The 27,981-nt window shown below is 42.5% G+C and overlaps 1 protein-coding gene across 1 annotated transcript in view; it reads left to right on the forward strand.

The window, feature by feature from the left end:
* Positions 1 to 27,981, forward strand: part of LOC129454959 (fibrocystin-L) — a 125,364-nt gene that overhangs the window by 55,114 nt on the left and 42,269 nt on the right. Inside the window, exons 39-40 of the mRNA XM_073858725.1 lie at positions 10,149 to 10,397; positions 10,645 to 10,794. Coding sequence (XP_073714826.1) covers positions 10,149 to 10,397; positions 10,645 to 10,794 — 399 coding nt within the window. The remainder of the gene's footprint in view (positions 1 to 10,148; positions 10,398 to 10,644; positions 10,795 to 27,981) is intronic.

Below are 27,981 nucleotides of genomic sequence, written 5' to 3' on the forward strand. Positions count from 1 at the left end.
AGACCCTCCGCTTCGCGTCGGGTCCTGATCACACTGCTTATTTCCCAATAACTACCGGCTGCATCTACATTATCCCTTACTTAAAACCCGCATTTTGAGGAGCTGAACAATATATCTCGTTGGAATGACATGCGGGTATTTTCGTTTATTATAGCTCAAATGAGCATGTGACGCGATATTCTTTTATGCTGCTGAATGATCTCCGTTTCAACGCAGTAAGTAACGAGCTAACTTACCTGATATCTGCTTCAGTCCAGTTTGCTGACATTTCTCGTAGTGAATGTTGTAAATCCCTCATTTTAAAGAGTTGAACCAACTTCATGTATGGCAAGCCGTTTTAACTTTTATTCGTTGTGTTCTTGATATCAACAATTCAATTTTCACTAGTTACAATTTTAATTCTTGACATCAGAAATTACATTTCTACTAGTAACAATGGCAATTCTTGCTATCAACAATTACATTTCCACTAGTAACAAGGTCCGTGTACTTTTGCGTCCATTCATGTTTCCTTTTTAAACCATGCTATGAAAAATAAAATATAAACGGTTGTAATATTTTTAAAATGCAATATTACATTTCAAAATTTAAATTCAAACTGTATTTAGAACATCCTACCCCAAAAAAACTAATATTGATGTATTTTCAGATTTTTGTTTATGATTTTTGCACCTTTCTTATACATTTAAAACTAAAATTAAAAAACGCGATTATTAGCTATTTCACATTCAGACTTCTTTGGCAGTGATCGCAGTGCTTTGCTTCATGCATGTAAACATCATCATTCTACGCATTTTGTACATTTCTTCAAGTTTTGTCAAATTATGTTAACACAGCAAGCAAAAACCGAGACTCTAGTCCGGCCATGTGCAATAGGAACACACTTCTACCCTAAATAACCTTAAATTTGGTTACATGCCGCTTGTCAAAATAACTTGGAGAAGTAGGCCTGTATTCCATTATGTAAGCAACAGGTGTTCAAGGTGTTTGCTTTAATTTCTTTTACATGTTGTAAACATACGCATCGTCTATTCTTGGGCTAGACTATTAGACTTTCACTGACAACCTAAATTTTGCCTTGTTTTAGCCAAAATTGCTTGCTGGGAAGCCGGTGCATGCGGAAGACAGATACACATTTTATAATTAACGGCTATTTAAATGAATATGCAGTGTTTCAGTCAGAAACAATTGACTAGTTTTAGATTCAGCCTGTGCGCATCTGTCATCGCAACAAGTTATGGTTCAGACACAGGTATTTAAACGCAAATCAACATTCATTCACAACGAGAAATGTTCAAAGTGAACGGGAAGGACTGTGCGAAAATAGAGAGATTATGCAGTATAAAAAAAGACAGACGTCCGTCTGAAACAGTAAAAAAAGTAGTTTGTTATTTATATATATGATATAATTTTCACAAATCATGCTCTATCTAAAACAATCAAATTGGCATGAACACCGACTGCTTGTTGATTGAAAATAGCCGTTAATGGTAAAACCCCTCAATTGAAACTGGAAAACTAAGCGGAGGAAGAAGACCACCAGTTTAAGATTAATGTAAAATAATTGTGTTGTTTTACACTTGTATTGAAATTGTTATTTTTTCATTAAAACCTTTAAAACCCGTTTTCATTTAGTCATGGAAGTAAAATCTTCTTCCTTTATTTCTTAACGCCATTCCAGCATCTAGGGCTATATTCATGGCGAGAACCAGGTAATCCATACACAAGTTTATTCAGACAAGTTGATTTATACACAAGTTGGGGGAGGGACAATTTGGTATCTCCAATTTGCCTAACTTGCATGTTTTTGGCCTGTGGGAGGAAACCTGGAGTAAACCACGCTGACACAGGGAGAACATGCAGAAACTCCACACAGAAAGGCCACCTGCCCCATGGAAGTAAAAAAGCAGGCTTTTAATTGCTTTAAATGGCTATCCATTATATCATCAAAAAATAATTTACAAGTATGTAAGAAAAGGTTTGTACTGTAAAAATACTTTATTTGTTACGTTACAAACAGGAGATAAAGAATTTACAAACAGCAAAGTCTCCGCAAGGTTCAGCACTTGGACAGCGTCAGTTTTTTTAAGCATTACTTAAAAATGTTTCTCATCTCCCCATATCCACAGGTACAGAGTCATCATATACAATAAATCCGTGAGTTAGCATTTAAAATCATTTAAAAACAGATGCATTTGTTTAAAGCAAAGCATTTACCTGTATTTACCAGGCTGCAGGTGAAGCAGCTCTTTGTGCCTTCTAACGTCTCATAATTAGTCCATATTTATGTCCAAGAGACTTATGGCAAGCCGTTTTAGCTTTTATTCATTGTGTTCTTGATATCAACAATTCAATTTTCACTAGTTAAAATTGTAATTCTTGACATCAGAAATGACATTTCCACTAGTAACAATGGCAATTCTTGATATCAACAATTACATTTCCACTAGTAACAATGGTAATTCTTCATATCAACAATTTAATTCTTCATATCAACAATTCAATTCTTCATATCAACAATTAAATTCTTGATATATGTAATTGTATTTTCACTAGTGAAATATCACCATAGGCTGCCATTCAAATTCAATTCTTGATATTAAGAATTACATTTCCACTAGTAACAATGTTAATTGTTGATATCAACAATTCAATTCTTGATATCAAGAATTAAATTATTGATATCAACAATCGAGTTCTTGATATCAAGAATTCAATTGTTACTAGTTAAAATGTCAATTATTGATATCAATAATTCGATTGTCACTAGTAACAATGTTAATTTTTGTTATCTGAAATATGGCAAGCCGTTTTAACTTTTATTCATTCGTAGGATATGAATTTGTGATATCAACAATTCAATTTTCACTAGTTAAAATTGTAATTCTTATGGCAAGCCGTTTTAACTTTTATTCATTCGTAGGATATGAATTTGTGATATCAACAATTCAATTTTCACTAGTTAAAATTGTAATTCTTGATATCAGATATTACATTTCTACTAGTAACAATGGCAATTCTTGATATCAACAATTACATTCCCACTAGTAACAATGTTAATTCTTGATATGAGCAATTTAATTCTTGATATCAACAATTACATTCCCACTAGTAACAATGTTAATTCTTGATATGAGCAATTTAATTCTTGATATCAACAATTACATTCCCACTAGTAAAAATGTTAATTCTTGATATCAATAATTCGATTGTCACTAGTAACAATGTTAATTTCTGTTATCTGAAATTGTATTTCTGATATCAATATCATTTTAGATATCTAAAATGGCTTTCTTACTAGTAACAATCCCATTCATGATATCAGAAATTAAAATTGTCACTAGTGACAATCGAATTCTTGATATCAAGAATTAACATTTTAACTAGTAACAATTGAATTCTTGATATCAAGAATTGAATTGTTGATATCAAGAATTGAATTGTTGATATCAAGAATTGAATTGTTGATATCAAGAATTAACATTGTTACTAGTGAAAATGTAATTCTTGATATCAAGAATTGAATTGTTGATATCAAGAATTGAATTGTTGATATCAAGAATTGAATTGTTGATATCAAGAACACAACGAATAAAAGTTAAAACGGCTTGCCATAATTGTTGATATCAAGAATTGAATTGTTGATATCAAGAATTGAATTGTTGATATCAAGAATTGAATTGTTGATATCAAGAACACAACGAATAAAAGTTAAAACGGCTTGCCATAATTGTTGATATCAAGAATTGAATTGTTGATATCAAGAATTAAATTGCTGATATCAAGAATTAACATTGTTACTAGTGGGAATGTAATTGTTGATATCAAGAATTAAATTGCTGATATCAAGAATTAACATTGTTACTAGTGGGAATGTAATTGTTGATATCAAGAATTGCCATTGTTACTAGTAGAAATATGGCAAGCCGTTTTGACATTTTTTCATTTACATTTACTAGTATCTATTTTTTAGGTACTAGTTCTTATTTTTTAGTTACTAGTATCTATTCGATTAAATACTAGTTCTTAATCATTAGATACTAGTACCTAAAAAATAGATACTAGTGCTTATTTTTAGATACTAGTGCTTATTCATTAGATACTAGTACTTATTCAATAGATACTAGTATCTATTCATTAGATACTAGTTCTTTTTCATTAGATACTAGTACTTATTCCAATAGTGACTATGATTAAATTATACTTTACTAGTTAAGAAAAATATAAAACTAGTACTTATTATTTAGTTACTATCAACTTTTTTGATCAAAGATATCCTGAACTTTATAGATACTAGTACTTTTTCATTTAAGTATGCAAATAATATGTTGAATAATAATGAAGCAACATTATGTAAGCTTAAAACATTGTAATGTAGAAGTGTCCAGTAGGGGTCACTTTTGGGTAACAATTCACAGAATATAGGTAGGAACCTTTCACAGTTTGTTGACTGCTACACAAGGATAAGCTATGCCACTAAGCAAGTGAGAAATATGCAGCTATGTATTGGTAAATTATTTGAATTGTAGATTTATTGACTTTTTGGATTCTTGCTTCTTTGAAATGAAGACCAATTAAATAAAATCCACAGATTGGCAATTAACTTGTGAGTGGACATCTTAGTTAATAACAAACCAAGTGTGTGCATAGTGCATACATTAAAGAGCACTGTCTAGCATCTCTCAGCTGCTTTAAGTAATAGACTAGGGATGCAAACGTGTCACATTTCAGCAAAATCGCTGTTTTGGATCCAAAATAGGTCATTCTTGTGATTTGTCTAGATCCAATAAGTTTTCTAAAACAGGGATGAGTGGCGTCTGCAATGGGGTTGCAGTGAATAAAATCATGAAAATCATGTCCAGCTGTTACAATGTCTATTTACTAACCAGTGTGGTAGGATGTTTTACAATTTATAGTCACATTATTTCCTGCAGTCTGTGTACATTGAGCACACATACATAACTCTGTAGTATTTTCTCAACCGGATGCAAAAATACCTTGTGCATATTATGCGCAGAAGAATTGTGCTGAAGTTCATGTCTTATATTTATCTCTTATTTACGGATCACATGATTCTCATCACAGAAACATGCAAGGCAATGACAACACGCATTAATAAGGTCATGGAGTCACGTGCTGTACATTCTGCAGGGTTCCTGTCTTACATAAGATTACATAAAGAAATGAAATTATTAATTTTTTGCCTTTTAAAAAAGTGTGTTTTCATTGCCTTTATATGAAAACTTCGTAAGAACAACTTTCACCAACTCAACACAACTTTGACTTTGTACATTTATCAGGAGATAAAGTGTGAACTCAGTGAGAGATGCTGTGCGCTGCATTGCCAAGTCCTCTACCTTTTTGCAGACTTCAGATTTAGGGTACTTTTAAACTGTTTCAGCAAGTTTATTTTTTTCTGTGGGTTAAAGATGAAAGGATTTAATTTATAAGTTATTGGAATTTGGGCCATGAATAGTGATTGGGAAGCTTTTTGGATAGTTTTAATGTTCACTGGGTTGGTTTGATAAGCGAATCTGGCAACACTGGTTGTGAGCTGACATCATTTAGATCGTATTATATATAATGTAAAAAACATTTTAATTAGATTGCAATGTTTAAGGTACATGTAAACTGTACTGTCTTAACCTAAATCATTAAATTCATTTATTGACAAAATTATTTGCATGTAAACAGGGCACTTTGGTTTTCCAAAGTTACTAGCCACTCGTCATGTTCGCTGGCCACAATTTTTTTGTTGGAAAAATATATTTTATATTATTAAAATTGACTTTGGCATGCTAAAATTACATATATTAGCTGGTATATACCTGGTATTAATACAGATCATATCATCTATTTAGCTCCATGAAAAACAATCTGCCACTGAAAAAAATCTTGAACTTTATCGGCTTCTTCTGAACTCTTTTCATCATCATAATCATCATCATCATTGTCCTCTATCGCCCATTGTTTACTTTAGGAAAGTGTATTTTGTTATACTGTGACTGTCAAGAAGTGTTTGTGTTTGCAGTTGCTTATTCTGTTCATCTAACCCAGTTCATATCACCATTTACCATCACTGTGTTGGATACGTGTTGTATGTTTAATAAACTACCTGTTGCTTTTACATCTGTGTCAATCCCTCTGCCTACCATAACAATAACATTCACATAGAGAATATTTTATATTTAAGCAATAAGGTACGAGAGGCTGTGCTGTATCGTGAATAAGTAACGGCTGAAGGGCGTTGTTAGGCACGACGCGAAGCGGAGTGCCTGCAACCCCTTCAGCCGTTACTTATTCACGATACAGCACTTGCCTCGAGTACCTTATTGCTTTTATAAAACGGTTACCACACAATATTAAAGTAAAAAAAATATTAGTGCAACTTTCATGAAGTTAAATCAATAAAAGCATTCCTTCCGCTAGAAAAAATAGTCCCTGAATGCAAACAATCATGGAAGCTCAAATAAAAACAACAAACTGCTCTCAGACTTTGTCTCATTATATGTTTATGTGTTGCTAAGGGTGTTGCTAAGGGCGCAGTGATATTAAATAGAACCGTTGGGTGAAGCGGTCATAGCAGTGCTTTATTGTGAATAAAGCACACCTATTGACCAATCAGAATCAAGGATTGGAACTAACCGTTTTATAATATTTATTATAAAACGGTTAGTTCCAATCCTTGATTCTGATTGGTCAATAGGTGTGCTTTATTCACGATAAAACACTGCTATGACCGCTTCACCCAACGGTTCTATTTAATATCACTGCGCCCTTAGCAACACCCAACACATAAACATATAATGAGACAAAGTTTGAGAACAGTTTGTTGTTTTTATTTGAGCTTTCACGTTGTTGTTCGCAGTCAGGGACAATTTTTTTCTAGCAGAATGAATGCTTTTATTGATTTAACTTCATGAAAGTTGCACTAATACATTTTTTTACTTTAATATTGTGTGGTAACCGTTTCATAAAAGCAATAAGGTACTCGAGGCAAGTGCTGTATCGTGAATAAGTAACGGCTGAAGGGCGTTGTTAGGCACGACGCGAAGCGGAGCCTCTCGTACCTTATTGCTTACAGTGCGCTCAGACTGTGTCCCGTGCATTCGCGAATCCATCAGCTCTCGCGCTCTCTCTGGTGAAAAGGTGACGCTTTGGTTCGCAACGCTCCGCTGATCGCACGCGCCTCTCAACAGATGGTCTCAGTACGTTGCGCTGGGTGCAGGGAGTGCTCATGGAAGTTTTAGTTTCCCAGTATCAGTTTGCATTGTTTATAATTCGCATAACTTTTAAGAAAATTACAAAAAAAAAAAGTATATTCAACCAGCCAATGTGGCTAGTGGGATTGGCTGTCTTACCCACCACAGCCGAAATCTACGGCGGGTTGGCGGGTGTTATTGTCAAGCCCTGCATAAGATCATGTTTTTTTTTTTTTGCAGATTCCCAATTATGTGAGCCTGAAGGCGGAAGGTTTAGGGTGAAATAATTTTTGATAAAGAGATAAAAGGGGTTGAATGAATGTAAACAGCCCCACCTGAGGGTCAAATGCAGATTATATTGCTTTACATTGTTATTGTTTAACCTGCTGCCTTACAATATTCATACATACTGTTTTAGAGCTGTGAATGTAAACTGTCGTGTGAACAGAACAGACCCTACAGTAGGTTTATCTACCTGTTCTTCTGAACTGCCAATAATCAATCCAAATGTCATAACATGAGATTAATTTAACTCTCTACCATGATGAAGACATTTTTCTTACTCATTTTCTTATTTTTCTTATAATATCGTTCACCCAAAGCAATAAATATTAAACAAAGTCTTTGTTTGTGTCTTTATGCTAAGCGATTAGCCAGATATGCTCACATTTACAAAGCCAGTTACTAAACCATCAATATCACTTTAAATAGTATAATACATTGTATTACCATGTAAACTCTGATTGGATGGTTGAGGGGTACTCATGTTTATGTAATGATCTCTTTGAATCAAGATATCTCCAAACAGCTTCTTACTAGTTCCTTTTGAGATTGAAGATATCTCCAAATAAATAAGTACTAGTAGTTATTCTGTTTTTGATATCAACTAATCATTTCTGATGGTATCTATTCCAACAGTGACAAGTATCTTTTTAAATATTACTGGTAACTAGTCATTAGCTACTAGTAAGTATTATTTAACACTGGGGCTTAATCATTAGAAACTAGTACCTATTTATAGACACTAGTAGTTATTCATTAAGTACTAGTAGTTATATATTAGACACTAGTGTCTTTTCCAATAGGTACTAGTAACATTTTTAATCTTACTAGTCACAATTGTTTTTGTACCTGTCATATGGAATGACTAGTCAAAATGGCCACTGTATAGTAAAATTAAAAATCTTACTAGTAAAATAAATTATCTTACTAGTTTCTATTTAAAAAAGTACTAGTGTCTAATGAATAAGTACTAGTATTTATTGAATAAGTACTAGTAACTAATTAATAAATACTAGTATCTAATAAATAAGAACTAGTATCTATTTGAAAGGTACTAGGATCTTACGAATAAATACTAGTATTTGTTTGATAGGCACTAGTATCTAATAAATAAGTACTAGTATCTAGTGAAAAAGAACTAGTATTTGATGAATAGATACTAGTATTTATTAAATAAGTACCAGTATCTGATTAATAAGTACTAGTATCTAATAAAAAAGCACTAGTATCTAATGTTTAGTTACTAGTGATGATTGGAATACATACTAGTCAGAATTTAATAGTTGATATCTGAATGACCGATCTTCATAGAAATCAATGGGAAATTTTTGAAATTTGTTACTAGTAACAATGGAATAATTACTAGTCACTATTCCAATAAGTACTAGTATCTAATGAATAAGCACTAGTATCTATTTAAAAAGTACTAGTATCTAATGAATAAGTACTTGTATCTAATTAATAAGTATTAGTATCTAATAAATAAGCACTAGTATCTAATAAATAAGCACTAGTATCTAATTTTTAGTTACTAGTATCTAATGATTAAGAACTAGTATCTAATGAATAGATACTAGTATCTATTGAATAAGTACTAGTATCTAATGAATAAGCACTAGTATCTAATAAATAAGCACTAGTATCTATTTTTTAGGTACTAGTATCTAATGGTTAAGAACTAGTATCTAATTGAATAGATACTAGTAACTAAAAAATAAGAACTAGTACCTAAAAAATAGATACTAGTAAATGTAAATGAAAAAATGTCAAAACGGCTTGCCATAGTAGAAATGTAATATCTGATATCAAGAATTACAATTTTAACTAGTGAAAATTGAATTGTTGATATCAAAAATTCATATCCTACGAATGAATAAAAGTTAAAACGGCTTGCCATAGTGGAAATGTAATTCTTGATATCAAGAATTCAATTCTTGATATCAAGAATTGAATTGTTGATATCAAGAATTGAATTGTTGATAGCAAGAATTACCATTGTTACTAGTAGAAATGTAATATCTGATATCAAGAATTACAATTTTAACTAGTGAAAATTGAATTGTTGATATCAAGAAAACAATGAATAAAAGTTAAAACGGCTTGCCATACTTCATGTTGCCATGACACTCGCGTCCTCACTACAGCACGTGCGTCATTGTTTATGCGTCTCATTTATCATTTCCTGATAACTGCTTCAATCTAGTTTGCAACATTTCTCGTGGTGAATGTTTATATGCATGTTATCTGTCGTTGTAAGGAGTTGAACCATAACTTGTGTTGTGATGATGACGCGCGCGTCCTCACTTCGACACGCCCTTTACGGCATTCTTGTTCACACAGAGGGTTACCCGCGTATCTTACTAGGTCCTCTTTCCGGCAACCATCCCAGAAGATTAACGGAACGAGTTTTTATTCACACAGACGCTTGTCTGGCAATTTTACGGGTATTTTCTGGGACCAGAGGTCTGTGTGAATGGGGTTTAAGTGGAGCAAAAACACAATGACACAACCGCCCCAGACATTTAAATTCTGGTTGAGTACCATCCGGCCTTAATAGCAAGCTCCATGTTTTAATGGTGCAGATGCACCATTTACTACCTGATTATAACACATCAGCTGATATAGTCACATCATAATAATACTGATGACATGTTTTTCTCACAGGTCCTGTGGGAACAGAGATCACTGTGTCCGGTTCAGGGTTTGGCACAGATGCAGCGCTCATCTCAGTGGAGATTGATGGAGTGGAGTGTGATGTGACATCCATCACAGACACACAGTTGCTGTGCACTGTTGGAGAACATGCAGGAGGAACGTTTCCGGTTATGTTATACCATCAGATCAAAGGTCATGCTTTGACACAGTCGGTCTTTAGCTATGAACTGCTGCTGACAGGTGTCACACCAAATGAAGGTAATACAAAAATAAATATCTACTCCTCTCCTCTGTTGTTCGTTTCAGAAAAGGAAAAAATCTGTTTTGTGCTAAGTAACTATTGTGAATTTAAGAGACTAAACAAAGTTGATCAGAAGGATCAAACACATCAGATTCAATAAAACGTTTTTGGTCAATATGCAAATTGTTTAGTTTAGTAGCCTACTGTTCAGAATGTTAAGGTGTATGAGTTTTGAGTTAAACCCTTTATTCTGTATTACTTCAGGAAGCTATGCTGGAGGAGCTGTTGTTGAGATTCAAGGTTCTGGATTCGACCCAAACTCCACCAGAGTCCTCATATGTGACAACGAGTGTACTGCAGACCTGCAGATCTCCACATCTACCCAACTGTACTGTGAGGTCCCATACAGCAATGGTATTTATTACTTTCTCATCAAGCCTTGCATTTAGGGTGACCAGATGAGATTGGCTGAAATTCGGGACGGGGGTCAGAAGTTATGGGGGGGGGGGGTTCATCCAATATTAGTTTAATTAATTTATTTTATTTAATAATTAAAGATAATGAATTTCAAACAGAACCAATCATATTATTATAAGTACCTATGCATTAATAAATTGATATAATATGTATAGAACTATTTTATACTTCATAGTTTTCATTTACTTAATACTAAAAGATAATGAATTTTAAAAGGAAGTTACTGAACCAAATCATATTTTTATATATATTAATATAAGTACATAATTTTTTTAACACAGTGCCTCGTCACCAATCTGACTCCTTCAAGCACTTTCAACTGTCCTCACGGCTGCTGCAACTTTCGCTCTCTTAATCTACTCTATAAAACAAAATTGTCCTATTGTCTTTCTTGCATATAGATGAATTAGATAAAGTAATTTCGCAGAGGTTTTAACTGAGTTAGATTAAAGGGGGGGAATAATGGTATTTCAAGCATTCTGACTTATTAACACAGTTATAGAGTTGTTTCCTCATGCTAAACGTAGGCAAAGTGTCAAAACAGCAGTTGGGCGTGTTTCAGAGTATTTCTGTGCCGAATGCACTTCGCCAGGGTTTCGCCACAAGTTTCGGCTAGTTTTTTTCGATTACAGTTCTAACTGACGTTTCAGGGGTTTTCGATACGTATCACTTCTTTATATTGGCTTCCGCCGGAAAACTTCCCCCGGAAAACCCCGCCCAGCCGTCAGTCAGCGGGAGACGTTAGAGCTTGCTAACAGCTTATCACGCCACTCAGCTTTGTTTAATTTCAAAAGTCAACAATGGCACAACAAGAAGTGTGTTTTTGGATGTAAGGAGAAGACCTCCAGCCTTATGGAAACAATGGATATAGTTTATTATCCGGATTAGCAGCGGAGTTTTGCGTGTGTGTTTGATGCTGTGGATTTTCAGAACCGGGTCATGACGAGTTACACGTGGTAAGTAAGACTTCTGTCTTATGTTGGAAATAGGCGCGTGTATATTATATAAATGACACAAACATGTAGTGAATCATAAGTTAAAACAGTGTTGTATAGTGTTGCATGACTCGTACTCGCTCCTCCTGCGGTAGTAACTCCTCCTTCTTCATTTTTTCGTACGTTATCGGAAAGATTCGGTAAAGCTAATCTTTCTTTTATAAATCTGATTAAACTAAAGACTCTTCAGAGATATAAAGGATGTCATCCTACTCTATAGGTACTCCATATTAACATCAGAAATGCAGAAACAGCGTGTGTTACGTGAGCTTTAAGATTAAGGGGCTGGAGACATCAGCACTTTTAAATGCCAGCTGTTTTTCAGCTGAGCGCTTTAGTAAGGGGGCGTGCACACCAACGCTTTTACGCCCGCGGCCGGCGCATGTTTTCAATTCATTTCAATGGAAGCTCAGCGTTTTTCAAATAAGCCAACAGCTAGCGTTTTTTTCCCGCGCTAAATACCGGCGCTCGGCGGTTTTCTGCGCTCGGCGCTGAGCACCGAGAGTTGAAAAATGTTCAACTTTGGAAGAAAAGCTCCGCTCGTCAATGTCAGTTCTCACACAGCCGTCCAATCACAGTGGAGGTGGGGTGGGACAAGTATCACAGCAACCAACCGTCTCACAGCTGACGTATCAGAGCTACCAAAGCGCTTAGCTGAAGAAAGCTGGCACTCAGCTGAAAAACAGATGACATTCGGCGTTGTCCAGGCGTTTTCAGCCACGTTTAAAAGTTTTGTTGTGTCCAGCCCTAAGTTTCCATTGGAATCACTTGAAAACATGCGCCGGCCGCAAGCGTAAAAGCTTTGGTGTGTCCAGCCCCAGCTTCAGTATAATTTTCGGGACAATTAGAGCAGGATTCGGGATTCGGGACAGCAGCTTAGATTTCGGGACTGTCCCAAATTTTTCGGGACTTCTGGTCACCCTACTTGCATTTGTGTTTTGAAACAAAATTGATCATGTATCAAACAAATCTATCACTATGTATGTGGATCAGAAATATGTACTATAATATTGTGTGGAAGGAAAATTGTGCCAGAAATACTAAAATAAGTCAATCATTTAGCTTAAAGCTCCACTGTGTAGTTTTTTGAGTTAATTCTTAGTGAAAACCCATGTGTTCTTTCAAAAGTATGTGCTCATTCATGTGTAATTACTTCCACCCACTAATCAAAGTATTCTCGTAAGTGTAGAATTTGCTATTTAAAATACATACGGGCGAGTCGGTCGACTGGCTGAAACCATGTTGTGCCTCCATCTTTGAAATACATTTGGAGACGAGGGACATTCCTGAAATTCAAGCTCCGGCTTTCGCGCTTTCAGACTACACTCACACTGGCCGCTAGCTGAAGCCTCCCGAGGTTGGCAAATGTATGGGTCCCCAAGTGGCCACGATCGTTCTCTCTCGTGCGCAAGAGTGCATGCTGAGGCTGCGTTCGTGGAGGGTTCATACTCCTAAGAGAGCATGACCCTCTTGGATGACAGAGAGGGGTTTCGTACCTCCGGGAACGTCAACCCCCTCCTTTTCCGTTGCGGAGCCTTGTAAAAAGGTACGGAAGCAAAACTCCAGAAATCTTATCTCTGTATATATGGTGCTGACTCGATTAGCTGGTCTGTCCAGTGACTGTCCAGTGACTGTCCAGTGACTGTCCAGTGTTCTACGACGCTCTCGTCCTATTTCGGTCCTCACGAGGATTCTATGTCTGTCACAGCATCGGAGAGGGGGTCATCTATTTGGTCGCCGACTCTGACCCACTCCCGCCTTCGGGTAGGGGCTGACGTGCTCGACCCCGAGTGGCAGCCATGTACGCTCGGGCCACTGAGACGGTTTGTGTGGAGTGGAGAACTCCTCCCCCACCTGCATTGTCTCTCCTAGATGATTGGTACTTCAGGACTGCAAGAACAGCCACAACCTTTTGTGCCTTGCCTCCCAAGGTGCATGTTGGTTGACACTGTGGTGGAAAACTCGTTTTCCTCCCAGAACCGACCGTTCAGCCATCACCTCTCACCTCTGCTGACGGCGAGGCCGCTATGGGTGGCGTTGGTCCAAGAGACCAGCCATCCTCCCCTCACAAGCCCACTACTTGACTTAAAACACACCTGACATGCCAACTTGAATTGCTGTGTTTCCAAGACACGGCGTTCCTTCCGATGTCTCTGTTGGAGCATAAATTTGTATTATAAAGCTCCAGGAATTTCGAGTATAAGCTTTTCATCCATTTTGCTAGTTTGGATGCAACAATTGGCCGTGCGGGTAATCATCACAGAGCGCAGCGCAAAAGTGAAACTATTTTGAAATTTGACCGCGTTGTGAATGCAAGCTGCGCTCGCGCTTTGCTCGACACAAGAACAAACCGCCCTTGCACGGCGCAAGCCATTGAAACGAATGGGTTTCATAGCGCAGCGCACACCACGTCCTATGTGAAAGCCGCATTAGGCACTGAAGGATCTACAAGGGCGAGGTCAGGGTTCGGTGGCCAAAGAACCCTGTGTGGCACTGACTTGGCGCTACGAGCGACTTAGGTTCACTGCACATGCTGTCGGAGGTGCTATGCCTACCCCGGTGGTCCAGGAATGCCATCTCTGGTTGTGTCTTGCGGGGATTAAGTAGGTCGTCAAGAATCGTTTCCTAATGCTCCGTTTTAGACCAGCCATTTTGATGATGCGGCTAAGAGCGCCCAACAATTCTCGGCCGCTCTAGAGCAGACTGAGGCATCATGCCACGTCGGAGCCTAGCTGCCCCCTCCGTTACATCAGTATATCGGTCTGCTTCTCGCCGAGGGCGTTCTGCTACGGCCTTTTTTGTTCCTCCATCCCGGCAGCTCTGAGGAACCTGTTGTAAGCAGTTCACCCCGCCTACTCAGCCCGCTACAGAGGTGGAAAACGAAACCTTGCAGCGCTGAGTCGGGCGACCTGGAGATGGAGGGGATCGCTCGTCAGGAGATGAAGGCACCACTCCTCCCCCCAGAGGAGGGCTGGGTGGGGAATCCTTGGTTTCGTTTTATTCTGTTCCACCGGCTTCAATCGGAACCCACTAAACCTCAAGAGTGAATTCCTCTTCCTTCTCCAGGTCTCAGGAGGCATGTAGGAGTTTCGGATGGGCTTAAAACCCTACGTTCTCCTCTTCCTCATTCACCAGCGGATGTGTCGAGTGTCCTGGGACATTTACAAAAAAGCCCCTGCTTAACCATCCATCAGCAGAGCCAGGTGAGTGTTTCATCACACACAATCTCTCACAATCTCTCACGCCATTAATTCCCCTCGCTCGGTCTTTGGGGGCTTGGCAACAGCTTCCAACTCCGTCGCGTTGGCTTTTACACACAATCTGTCTCCGCTATGCAATTCAATTTGCCCGGCATCCTTCCAAATTCTCAGGCGTTCGCTTCACCACGGTGAAGGCTGCCGATGCGCACGTACTGCATGCAGAGATCGCTGTCTTGCTGGCGAAGGACGCGATCGAGCCAGTTCCTCCAACCAAGATGAAGGGAAATGCTGTCACCAAGCAAAGGATGTCTCATTGGATTGTGGACACTATTACCCTTGTTTATGAAAAGCAGGGTGTTCCTTGCCCATTTAATCTGCGTGCACATTCTACGAGAAGTATGGCATCATCTTGGGCGTTGGCTCGTGGTTCCTCGCTAACAGACAACTGCAGAGCTGCTGGTTGGGCGACACCTAACAAGTTCACTAGGTTTTACAGTGTTCGTGTCGAGCCGGTATCCTCTCTGGTTCTTTCTTCTAAGGACCACTAGAGACCGACTCGTGTCGGCTTGCAGCCTCTATTTTGGTGCTGCACAACCGCACCATTATGGAAGGCCGTTATAGCAAAAACGTCACAAACTAGCGTTTTTCACTCCTCCACTGCCTTGACAGCCTCTCACTAGATGTTTCCATGTGAACCTGGGTTAGGCACCCGCATTGTGCCCCCTATTGGTCTCGGTGTGTGTATTTCAGTGGAAATTCTTACCACATTCCCCTAGCGGAGCACGCCCTAGTTTGAGATATTACTAAGAGGGTTTTCACGCTATGTTTTAAGCTCTCACAATGTCACCCATGTGGTAGACCCCCCTAGAGGGTAGTTCCACAGTGTTCTAGTCCCGCCTGACAAGTTCGCTTCCCAGTTCGCTTAGTCACTGTCGTGGGTAGTGACTGGCCTTCTGCAAGTAAGCCTTAGCATCCGCCCCCTACGTAGAGGATGGAGGGCTTTTGCAGGCACTGGAATGGTTCAGCTTCTGTGGCGCTTTGGTAAGGTTTCCCAAAACGCCCAGGGCCGGCCCTGGCCAATTTGCTGCCCTAGGCAAGATTTCACCTGGTGCCCCTGGAATTAGACAATTGTGTTCCGATCATTTTGTTTATAAACTTACACAGAAACAAACTGCACAGCTTTGTCCTGTTTTCTTTATTTTGAAAATATTTAAAAAAAAAACACACACAAACTATATATAAAAAACTATATTACAGAGACCTTGCCTTCCTTGCCTTTCTTACAGCATATGTAACATTCCAAAAATTATAAATAAGAACATTGCACAAAAATAAATAACTATACACAAACTTGAATGCACTATATGCAAAAGCTATAGCAAATGTTCTACAGCCTTACTCGCCTTGCCTTTCTAGCAGCAAAGTCATCTATGATATCATCATAAGACAGCTTTTGTGAGACCACGTGATTTATGCTAATGACTGAAAGTCCACTGAGACGTTCTTGAGCCATTGTAGATCTCAGGTAGTTTTTAATCAGTTTGAGCTTAGAGAAGCTCCTTTCAGCAGCAGCGACTGTCACAGGTAGAGTGGCAGAGATTCTCAGAGCGACCCACATATTGGGGAAAATTTCCATCAGCTTCTTCTCGTGCAGGAAAGTCAGGAGCTCAATGTTTGTCATATTTTTTGATGGCAGATGTGGAAAGTTTTGCATTTCTAATACAAGTTCTCTGCAATCAATATCTGGCTGTCCATCATGGCTTAAAGCTGTGCTCAGGGTTTGACAGTGCTCTAACAACTCTTCTTTGGACATGTTGGGAAAGTTAAGCAGAATTCCAAATTTGTCATTCACCTCCCCCAGGGTCTGTGATCTTGTATCTAGTGAAGAGAGAGCTGTATCCACGACTACATTAAAAAAATTTGTTTCCAATTTTTTAAGTGCATCACCAATAGACTCATCTGGAGCCTCGTAACCAAAGTGCCTTTTTGTGGTTCTCAACCGCTTTTGTTTGATTACAGCTTCCACGTTCATCTCCTCACACATTTCCTTTGCTGTTGCCTGTGCACCAGAAAATCCAGTATTTCTGTAGCCATCAAGAGAATCTCTGTTTTTTTTCAGCATGTCAACTGCCACATCTAGCTGCATGGATGGTGATTGCATCTGTTTACTCACATGCTGGATCTTGTTGAGAATATCATACCAAATGTGTCATGGTCCTGTCAGACATCCGTGCTAGATGTAGGTCTGAGTGCATCTGACAGGACCGTGGCAGTATCATGTTCTGTGTGGGGACATGTGGGATCACATTCTGTGTGTGGCTGCCACATGTCCCCGGTGTCTTGTTGCTGTCGTGATCTTGCCAGACCTTAGTGTAGATCAGGTCTATGTTCTGTGGGCAAGGTCAGGGCAGCAGTGTGTGTACGTGGGAACACGTGTGTTCACATCATATCTGTGTGACACGTGTTCCCAGTGTTTTGTGGCTGTCATGGTCTTGCCTGACCTTGGTTATTATCCAGAGGGCAGGACCAGGGCAGCAGTGTTTTATGTGGGAATACGTGTGTATTCACATCATATCTGTGTAACACGTATTCCCAGTGTCTTGTCACTTTTACCCTACTCCCTTATGTAATCATGTCTTAAGTGATTAATTATGTTCACCTGTTCCCCATTGATGTGGTGTCTTTATAATGCCCTTGTGTTCTCTGTGTGGTGTGCGTGCGTTGTTTGATGTATGATGTTTGTTAAATCCAAGTGTTCTGGTTTCCATTTATCTGTTACAGTTATTTGTGTTTCATCACATTGTTTTGTTCCTTCCCGTTTTACCCCATCGTGGGTGTTTCAGTTTCAGTTTAATAAATAGTTATATTTTTGTACGTCTTGCGTTTGGGTTCGTCTTCTTTTAGTTTTCCAGTATTCGGTGTATTCCACCGTGACATAACGCACGCACCCAACAGAACCCAGCGAGATGTTTGCTGGCAGCCGCCTGGCGATACGGGGAAGGAGATCCCGCCCCGCATACGAGTCGGGGTACGAGTGTTATGACCCACTCGTATGCGGGCCCGAAGGTAATGCCAGGCGGCGACCGACCGGATCGTTTGGATCCCGCCAGACGCAGGCCAGCTTGAGGGCCATTAGGACCGGGGCTATCCGGCTAGAGGGATCGACTCCTGTCTCCCCGGGGTTGGAGACTACTCCCGGGGCCAGTCTTGGACCTGCTCTCCCTGCGTCGAGGGGGAGGAGGAGAAGGACGAAGAGGGCCTCGGAACCGGCGCAGCCGGAGACCCGTCATCCGCCGGTGCAGCCGGAGACCCGTCATCCGCCGGTGCAGCCGGAGACCCGTCATCCGCCGGTGCAGCCGGAGACCCGTCATCCGCCGGTGCAGCCGGAGACACGTCATCCGCCGGTGCAGCCGGAGACACGTCATCCGCCGGTGCAGCCGGAGACACGTCATCCGCCGGTGCAGCCGGGGACACGTCATCCGCCGGTGCAGCCGGGGACACGTCATCCGCCGGTGCAGCCGGGGACACGTCATCCGCCGGTGCAGCCGGGGACACGTCATCCGCCGGTGCAGCCGGGGACACGTCATCCGCCGGTGCAGCCGGGGACACGTCATCCGCCGGTGCAGCCGGAGACACGTCATCCGCCGGTGCAGCCGGAGACACGTCATCCGCCGGTGCAGCCGGAGACACGTCATCCGCCGGTGCAGCCGGAGACACGTCATCCGCCGGTGCAGCCGGAGACACGTCATCCGCCGGTGCAGCCGGAGACACGTCATCCGCCGGTGCAGCCGGAGACACGTCACCAGGCGGCTTTTCAGCCGCGGGACGTTAAGTTTCATAACTTTGGACATTTTGTTTCCCCTGTTTTTGCCCCACCACCCCTTCATCATATTTTGTTTTTGTTAAATCACCCTAATCCTTTTGTCACCTATGTTTGTTTACCTCTGTTGTTCGTTGTAATGTTGTCGTGGTTGTCTTCTGTTGTGCAGTCTTTCGTTCCTCGTGTTTAATGTTTTTGTTTGTTTTTGTTTGTGACGTCTTGTATCCGTCTTTTAAGTGGGGGGTACTGTCATGGTCCTGTCAGACATCCGTGCTAGATGTAGGTCTAAGTGCATCTGACAGGACCGTGGCAGTATCATGTTCTGTGTGGGGACATGTGGGATCACATTCTGTGTGTGGCTGCCACATGTCCCCGGTGTCTTGTTGCTGTCGTGATCTTGCCAGACCTTAGTGTAGATCAGGTCTATGTTCTGTGGGCAAGGTCAGGGCAGCAGTGTGTGTACGTGGGAACACGTGTGTTCACATCATATCTGTGTGACACGTGTTCCCAGTGTTTTGTGGCTGTCATGGTCCTGCCTGACCTTGGTTATTATCCAGAGGGCAGGACCAGGGCAGCAGTGTTTTATGTGGGAATACGTGTGTATTCACATCATATCTGTGTAACACGTATTCCCAGTGTCTTGTCACTTTTACCCTACTCCCTTATGTAATCATGTCTTAAGTGATTAATTATGTTCACCTGTTCCCCATTGATGTGGTGTCTTTATAATGCCCTTGTGTTCTCTGTGTGGTGTGCGTGCGTTGTTTGATGTATGATGTTTGTTAAATCCAAGTGTTCTGGTTTCCATTTATCTGTTACAGTTATTTGTGTTTCATCACATTGTTTTGTTCCTTCCCGTTTTACCCCATCGTGGGTGTTTTAGTTTCAGTTTAATAAATAGTTATATTTTTGTACATCTTGCGTTTGGGTTCGTCTTCTTTTAGTTTTCCAGTATTCGGTGTATTCCACCGTGACAAAATGACTGTGCAAATAGAGAAGCGGTAGGATCCAATCTCCTCAGCCAAAGACTGGGCTTCAACCTTCACAACAGGGTCTTGAGTAGTTTCCCTCACCTCCAGAAGATCCTCTCTGACTTGCCCAGCCTGGTACCTTACTGCCTGGATGCTGTCTATCCTGCTTTCCCACCTGGTCTCTGACCATGATTTCAGAGTGGTTTTGACGTGTTTCAGGAGGATATACCATCTATGGGTGGAGGCTGAGAAGAGTTTGAACAATTTGGCTACATATCCAAAGTAGCTAATGGCATCTGGTGAGCTCTTAGCAGCATCAGCTACCACCAAATTTAAAGAGTGGGCACCACATGGGACAAAAAAGGCCCTTGAGTTCAGTTGAAGCAGCCTAGCCTGAACACCTTTATTCTTTCCCTTCATGTTGGCACCATTATCGTAGGATTGTCCTCTGCAGTCCTCAAAGGGGATGTTCAGCTCCTGTAGTCTTTTGAGGATGAGAGCAGACAAACTTTCCCCAGTTGACTCCTCTGCCACAAGAAAGCCCATGAAATGTTCTTTAATTTGTGGCAATTCTTCTTCCAGTGAAACAATCCTGACAACCACAGAGAGCTGTTCTTTATGACTCAGATCAGGGGTGCAATCTAAAATGATGGAGAAATACTTTGAGGTCTTGATCTCTTCCAATATTTTTTCCAGAATTTTTGTGCTTATTGAGTCTATGAGTTCATTTTGGATTCTTTTGCCCAGGTAATGTGTGTGACTTCCAGTTCCACTTTCCACCCTACCAACATGCTGCTTCATTATTGGGTCAAATTTGGCCATAAGCTCCACCTCTTTAAGAAAATTGCCATTGTCTGGTTTGTTTAATGTGTCTGTGGATCCCCTTAAAGCAATGTTTCTTTCAGCTAAGGACTGAATTATTGCCACCAGTCTGGTAAGCACCTCTCGCCACCTATTTCTCTCTGCCTCAGCGAGGGTCATCTCTAGCTTATCTATGGTCAACCCTTTTGCAAGACGAACCTCTAATTCCTTCCATGTTGCCATGTTTGTATTGTGCTCATGGCTATCCTCATGGACCTTGAGCAAGTGGCTTGCATTTTTCCAGTCCTTTAGTCCTTCTTTAATCAATTTGAAATCTTTCTGAGAAAAGATTTTGCAGCAAAAGCAGTACAAACTGTCCTTCTTTTTGGAGTACATTAGCCAGCTTCTTTTGATTTTTTCTCCATTGACTAAGACTCTATAAAAATAGTCATGCTGACATCTTCTCCCATCTTTTTGTTTCGGAAATGTGAAATTGTTTTTTATTTGATACGGTCCTCTGAGAACAAACTCTGTTCTTACCTTCTCATTTAAAATAGATGGCCAGTCAGCAGGGTCTAATGGTGCAGCCTTTTCGTAAACTGATGCTAAATCGCTAGGCAGTGCTGAAGTGGAGGGAAGAGATGTGCTTGCTGCTGAATCGCTGGGTGGTGCTGAAGTGGAGGGAAGAGATGTGCTTGCTGCTGAATCGCTGGGTGGTGCTGAAGTGGAGGGAAGAGATGTGCTTGCTACTGAATCGCTGGGTGGTGCTGAAGTGGAGGGAAGAGATGTGCTTGCTACTGAATCGCTGGGTGGTGCTGAAGTGGAGGGAAGAGATGTGCTTGCTGCTGAATCGCTGGGCGGTGCTGAGATGGAGATGTCTGCAACAGGTGGCCCAGGATTTGCAGGGACAGGGTTCAGATATTTCAAAAGTGCATCTGAAGAGAGAAGAGGATTGTATGTGACCATTGGGTGTTACATTTTATTTTTAAAAAGCTGGCGATACTGAAACTATAAAAATATGGCAGCACCTAACCACATTATAGCTTAAACTTATCTATGGTGGTGATAGCCATGAGCACAATACAAACATGGCAACATGGAAGGAATTAGAGGTTCGTCTTGCAAAAGGGTTGACCATAGATAAGCTAGAGATGACCCTCGCTGAGGCAGAGAGAAATAGGTGGCGAGAGGTGCTTACCAGACTGGTGGCAATAATGCAGTCCTTAGCTGAAAGAAACATTGCTTTAAGGGGATCCACAGACACATTAAACAAACCAGACACCATCTTGTGTTTTGTTGTTGTTGTTTTTGTGTATATATGTTTGTACTAGCTGCGTGTACTGTATGACAGTTTGTGAAAACAAATCTCCTGTTCACAGGACAATAAACTATCTATCTATCTATCTATCTATCTATCTATCTATCTAAACACACAAACTGCAAGAATAATAACATCTGGTATTCATGATCTTTTCATTAAGCACTTCTCTAGCATACAGTAGTTACATTTTCAAAATAATTTTTTTTCTCAATGGCATGGCAGCAATTTCCTACTAACTACACTTTATGACATGTTATAACCATGCAACAGAGGAGAAACGTAAAACCTTTATTTAAATAGAATTTTTATGTTGCTATATCTAATATATATATATATATCTAATATATATATATCTCTAATATATATATATATATATATATATATATATATATATATATATATATATATATATATATATATAAACAACATTTTATGTAGAAATCATTTTAAATAAAGATTTACGTTTATATAGCAACATTTTATGTAGAACTTATTTTAAATAAAGATTTATGTTTATATAGCAACATTTTATGTACAGTAGAACTTATTTTTAATAAAGATTAATGTTTATATAGCAACATTTTATGTAGAACTCATTTAAAATAAAGATTTACGTTTATATAGCAACATTTTATGTAGAACTATATATATATAACATTACTAATTTAGTCAATTCAAATAAAAATGCCATTAACTACAAGTTGAACTAATCATGTCATAAGCTAATTTAAATTAGCTGCGTTACTAGCATCGTCGAACTAACTTAATGCAACATAGATAAACTGATCATACATCATGATGTCATTACCTACCTCTGTCTTTTTCGCGTTTTTCATCCTCTTCTTTTCTTTTTTTTTCTTCCCTGTGCACCAGATGGCTTCGGTCTTTTTGACATAATTATAACTTAGTTATCAGTGAATTCGGCCATCCATCACTCACTCACATCCAAACACAGGTAACTGATGTCTTTTTTCAGCAGGGCGGGGGAGATTGATGCGTCACTCACTCAGTCAGACCGGGTTGGATGGGATTCGGGAAGCAATGTTGTTGTAGTTTTGTCTTTGTGGGACTGGGGCGATCGCTTTTTTAATCCATAATATTTAAGTTGTATTGGTAATAAAATATATATACATATATATTAATAAAAAAAATATATATATTAATAAAAATAATAATTTGGGCGCGCCGGCGCCCCTAGCGGTGGGCGGCGCCCTTAACATTTGCCTATTCTGCCTATGCGCAGGGCCGGCCCTGAAAACGCCTGTCACGACGTGACGTCGTAGTGACCGGCTGAAAGGGAATCCCTTACGAAAATTAACCATGGTTTTACTACAGTTAAAACCAAAAAAACATGGTTACTGTAGTAAAACCATGGTAGCCACAAAATAACCATGGTTCCCTTTCAGTCGGTCACTACGACGTCACGTCGTGACCGACGAATTGGGAACCGCTCCGCGGTGGCAAATCTACTTCGAGAAGCTATTTAAAAGGCCAATGAAATTGGCATGCAGATTATTTGCACCTGCTGCGCTGCCCAGCCGCGCGGGTATATAATGAGAGGCAGGTGCAGTAATCAAATCAGCTTTTCGCTTCGAAGCCGGCAGCATTCTGCTCTTGAGAAGCAATCCTTTCTGGGACCTCTGTGTGTGTCGAAGTTGGTAGGACAGACAGCACCTCAGCGGAGACTCGCATTTGTTCCACCTCTTTAATTTCTATTTTTTGATTTTATTTGAGTGTGTCGTTGCCTCTCCCCTGCGTGCTTCATCAACTCACGCATTACATCTAAAGAGTGAATTCCCTAAAAGAGCAACACGAGCTTGAACTTGTGCCTTTGTAAAGGCAGCCGTTCTCTCGTGTCACAGGTCGGGTGGCGTCCTTTTCAGGATGACATTCCGACCGTGTGCATCGTCCGGATGCGGACTGTATATGAATCCTCGTGACGGCCACGATCGTTGCCTCTCATGCTTGGGGCTTGAGCATGCGGAGGCAGCGTTTCGCGACAGTTCATGTCAGGTTTGTCTGAACATGACTGTGGTGGATCTGCGCAGTCGGGTGGCGTACCTCCGGGACCGCCGCCCCCCTTCCAAGCCATCCGGCGCTAAGAAGGCGGCCGTGATGCTTGCGAAGGACGACTTGTGCATCACGGTGCTGAATAAGTCCACCGACGGTGGCTGTGAAGTTCAGCACCCTGATCCACAGCCGGAGGTGCCAATGGAAACCGGGAGCGCGTGTTCTACGTTGCCCTCGGGGACCGCTGGCACCACACGGGATTCTGTTTCGTCCGCAGCGTCGGAGGGGGGGCCGTCTCTCTCGGATGTTGAGTCTGACCCTCTGCCTCCTTCGGGACGGTTAGGGGGCGCTGCGCTCGACCCCGAGATGGCGGCCATGCTCGCTCGGGCGGCGGGTACGGTCGGAGTGGAGTGGCGTCAACCATCTCCACCCGAGCCATCCCGCCTAGATGATTGGTACTTCGGGTCTGCTAGAACAGAGCAGACCCAGCCACCGGTGCCTTTCTTTCCCGAGGTTCATGAGGAACTGACACGGTCGTGGAAAAGTCCTTTTTCCTCCCGGAAGCGGCCGTATCAGCCCTCACCCCTCACCACCCTCGACGGCGGGGCCGCTAGAGGGTACACCGATCTCCCCCCGGTTGAGCGTCCCGTCGCGATGCAACTGTGTCCGGCCGGGTCCTCTTCCCATTGGCGAGATCGGCCGACCCTCCCCTCGCGGGCATGTAGGTAGTCCTCTGCACTAACAGGATGTGCCTACCGTGCTTGTGGGGAAGCGGCCTCTGCCATCCATGCCATGGCATTACTTCAGGTACACCAGGCTAAGGCACTGCGTGACCTGGACGAGGGTGGTCACGATTCGGCCGCATTTAAAGAGCTCCGTGCGGCTACTGACTTGGCGCTTAGAGCCACTAAGGTCACCGCACGGGCGGTCGGACGTGCGATGTCCACTTTGGTGGTCCAGGACCGCCATCTCTGGCTGTGCCTGGCCGACATGCGGGAGCAGGACCGTATTAAGCTCCTAGATGCTCCGGTGTCCCAGGCCGGCCTGTTCGGCGAGAGGGTGGAAAACTTTGCACAGGCGGTTTCCACCGCTCAGAAACAGACTGAGGCCATTGCAAAGATCCTGCCGCGTCGGAAACGTCCATCTGCCCCTTCGACGTCGGCACCTCAGTCTGCCTCTCGCCGAGGGCGTCCTGCGGCGGCCGCCCCCGTTCCACCTCGGGGCACTTCTTCTAGGAAGCGAGGAACCGGCCGCCAGCAGCCCGTCCCGCCCGCTCAGCAGCCTGCCAAGAGAGGTGGTAAACGTAAGGCTAAACGACCCTGAGACGGGCGACCTGGAGATGGGGGGGATCGCTCTACGGGAGATGGTGAAGGCACCACTCCCCCCACCGGAGGAGGGCCGGGTGGGGAATCCTTGGTTTCAGTTTTTTTTCTGTTCCGCCGGCTTTTCAGCCGGCACCCACAAAACCACAAAAAGAGCGAATTCCTCTTCCTTCTCCAGGTCTTCAGAGGAGCGTGAGAGCTACGGACGGGCACAAAGCCCTATGTCCTCCTCCTCCTCTTTCGCCACCGGGTGTGTCACGACGGGTGAGTCTTCTACATCGAGATCTCCCCAGCTCTGCCCCCCATCAGGGGAAAAAGGTGAGTGGCACACCTCACAACACCTCCGTTGCTGTTATCACAGAGAGCGCAGCAACCGTTACATCCGCTCCCCTCGCCGCGGGTACTCCGATCGTGCCGTTAATTCCCCTCGCTCGGTATCTGGGGGCGTGGGAAGCGCTTCCCAGCCCGTCGAGATGGCTTTTACGCACGATTCGTCTCGGCTACGCGATTCAATTCGCCCGGCGCCCTCCCAAATTTGCGGGCATTCGGTTTACTACGGTGAAATACGCCGACGCGCATGTTCTCCGTGCCGAGATCGCTGTTCTTTTGGCGAAAGATGCGATCGAACCGATCCCTCCAGCCGAGATGAAATCTGGGTATTACAGCCCTTATTTCATTGTACCCAAGAAAAGCGGCGGGTTGCGACCGATCCTGGACCTGCGTTTACTGAATCGAGCGCTTCACAAGTTGCCATTCAAAATGCTGACGCACAAGAGCATATTTCAATGCATTCGTCCAAACGATTGGTTCGCAGCCATCGATCTGAAGGACGCGTACTTTCATGTCTCGATACTTCCTCGACACAGGCCGTTTCTCCGCTTCGCGTTCGAGGGGCGGGCATATCAGTACAAAGTCTTACCGTTCGGGCTTTCTCTCTCTCCCCGTGTTTTCACGAAAGTAGTCGAGGGGGCATTAAAACCCCTGAGAGAGAACGGTGTGCGCATTCTAGCGTATCTCGACGATTGGTTAATAATAGCCCAGTCCCGTCAGATGCTTTGCGATCACACGGACCGTGTGTTAAAACACCTCGCCCGTCTCGGTCTTCAGGTCAACTGGGAAAAGAGCAAACTTTGCCCCACGCAGAGGATCTCTTTTCTCGGTATGGAACTGGATTCGGTCAATTTAACCGCACGTCTAACAGAAGCGCGTGTGCAATCCATTCTGACTTGTCTAAATTCATTCAATGGCAAGAGCGCGGTCCCTCTGAAACAATTTCAGAAGCTCCTGGGTCATATGGCGGCAGCAGCGGCCGTGACACCGCTCGGGCTGCTCCATATGAGACCGCTTCAGCGTTGGCTTCACGACCGAATCCCGAGGAGAGCGTGGCTCACCGGCGCGCACCGCGTAACGATCACACCGACGTGCCGTCTCCATTTCACTCCGTGGTTAGACCCGTCATTCCTCAGAGCAGGGGTGTCATTAAAACAGGTCTCCAGGCATGCCATTGTGTACACGGATGCCTCCAACACGGGATGGGGAGCCACGTACGACGGGCATGCAGTTTCGGGTGTCTGGACGACATTCCAGAGACGCTGGCATATAAATTGCCTCGAGTTGTTGGCTGTGCATCTCGCTCTCATTCGTTTCAGCAACGAGCTTCGAGACAAGGATGTATTAATTCGCACCGACAACATTGCGACTGTTGCGTATATCAATCGCCAAGGCGGTTTGCGCTCTCGTCACCTGTCGCATCTCGCCCGTCATCTCCTCCTTTGGAGTCAGAAGAATCTGAGGTCTCTTCGTGCCATTCACATCCCAGGGTCGCTCAATACAGCGGCAGATGCGCTCTCACGAGCGGCGCATCCTGGCGAATGGCGGCTCCACCCCCAGACGGTTCAGCTAATTTGGAAACGTTTCGGCAAAGCACAGGTAGATCTGTTTGCCTCCCCAGAAACGACACATTGTCGCCTGTTCTATTCACTGAACGAGGGAACTCTCGGGGTGGATGCACTGGCACACAGCTGGCCGCGGGGTTTACGCAAATACGCCTTCCCCCCAGTGAGCCTCATTGCGCAAACACTGTGCAAAGTCAGGGAGGACGAGGAGCGCATTCTCTTAGTCGCGCCGTATTGGGCAACCAGGAATTGGTTTCCAGAACTCGCGCTCCTCGCGACAGCCCCTCCCTGGAAGATTCCCCTGAAGAAGGACCTTCTTTCTCAAGAAGGGGGCACATTATGGCACCCGCGTCCCGATCTATGGAACCTTCATGTGTGGTCGCTGGACGGGACGCGGAGGTTCTAAATGATTTACCGCAAGCGGTATCTAACACGATTTTTGCGGCGCGAGCGCAGTCTACTAGACAGGCTTATAAGCTTAAATGGAACCTGTTCGTTGTTTGGTGTGCTTCACAGTCAGAGGACCCCCGAGAATGCTCTATTAGAGTCGTGCTTTCGTATCTTCAGCATCGTCTGGAGAAGAGGCTGTCACCTTCTACCATTAAAGTAGATATCGCGGCAATATCCGCGCACCACTCGCCGATAAACGGTAAATCTGTGGGTCAGCACGATCTAGTTATTAAATTCCTAAGAGGTGCACGAAGGCTGAATCCTTCTCGCCCACCCTCTATTCCTCCGTGGGACTTGTCCATGGTGCTGAAAACACTCCAGCTTGCCCCATTCGAGCCT

Source organism: Misgurnus anguillicaudatus, chromosome 20 (assembly GCF_027580225.2).
Source record: "Misgurnus anguillicaudatus chromosome 20, ASM2758022v2, whole genome shotgun sequence".
Lineage (NCBI taxonomy): Eukaryota > Metazoa > Chordata > Actinopteri > Cypriniformes > Cobitidae > Misgurnus > Misgurnus anguillicaudatus.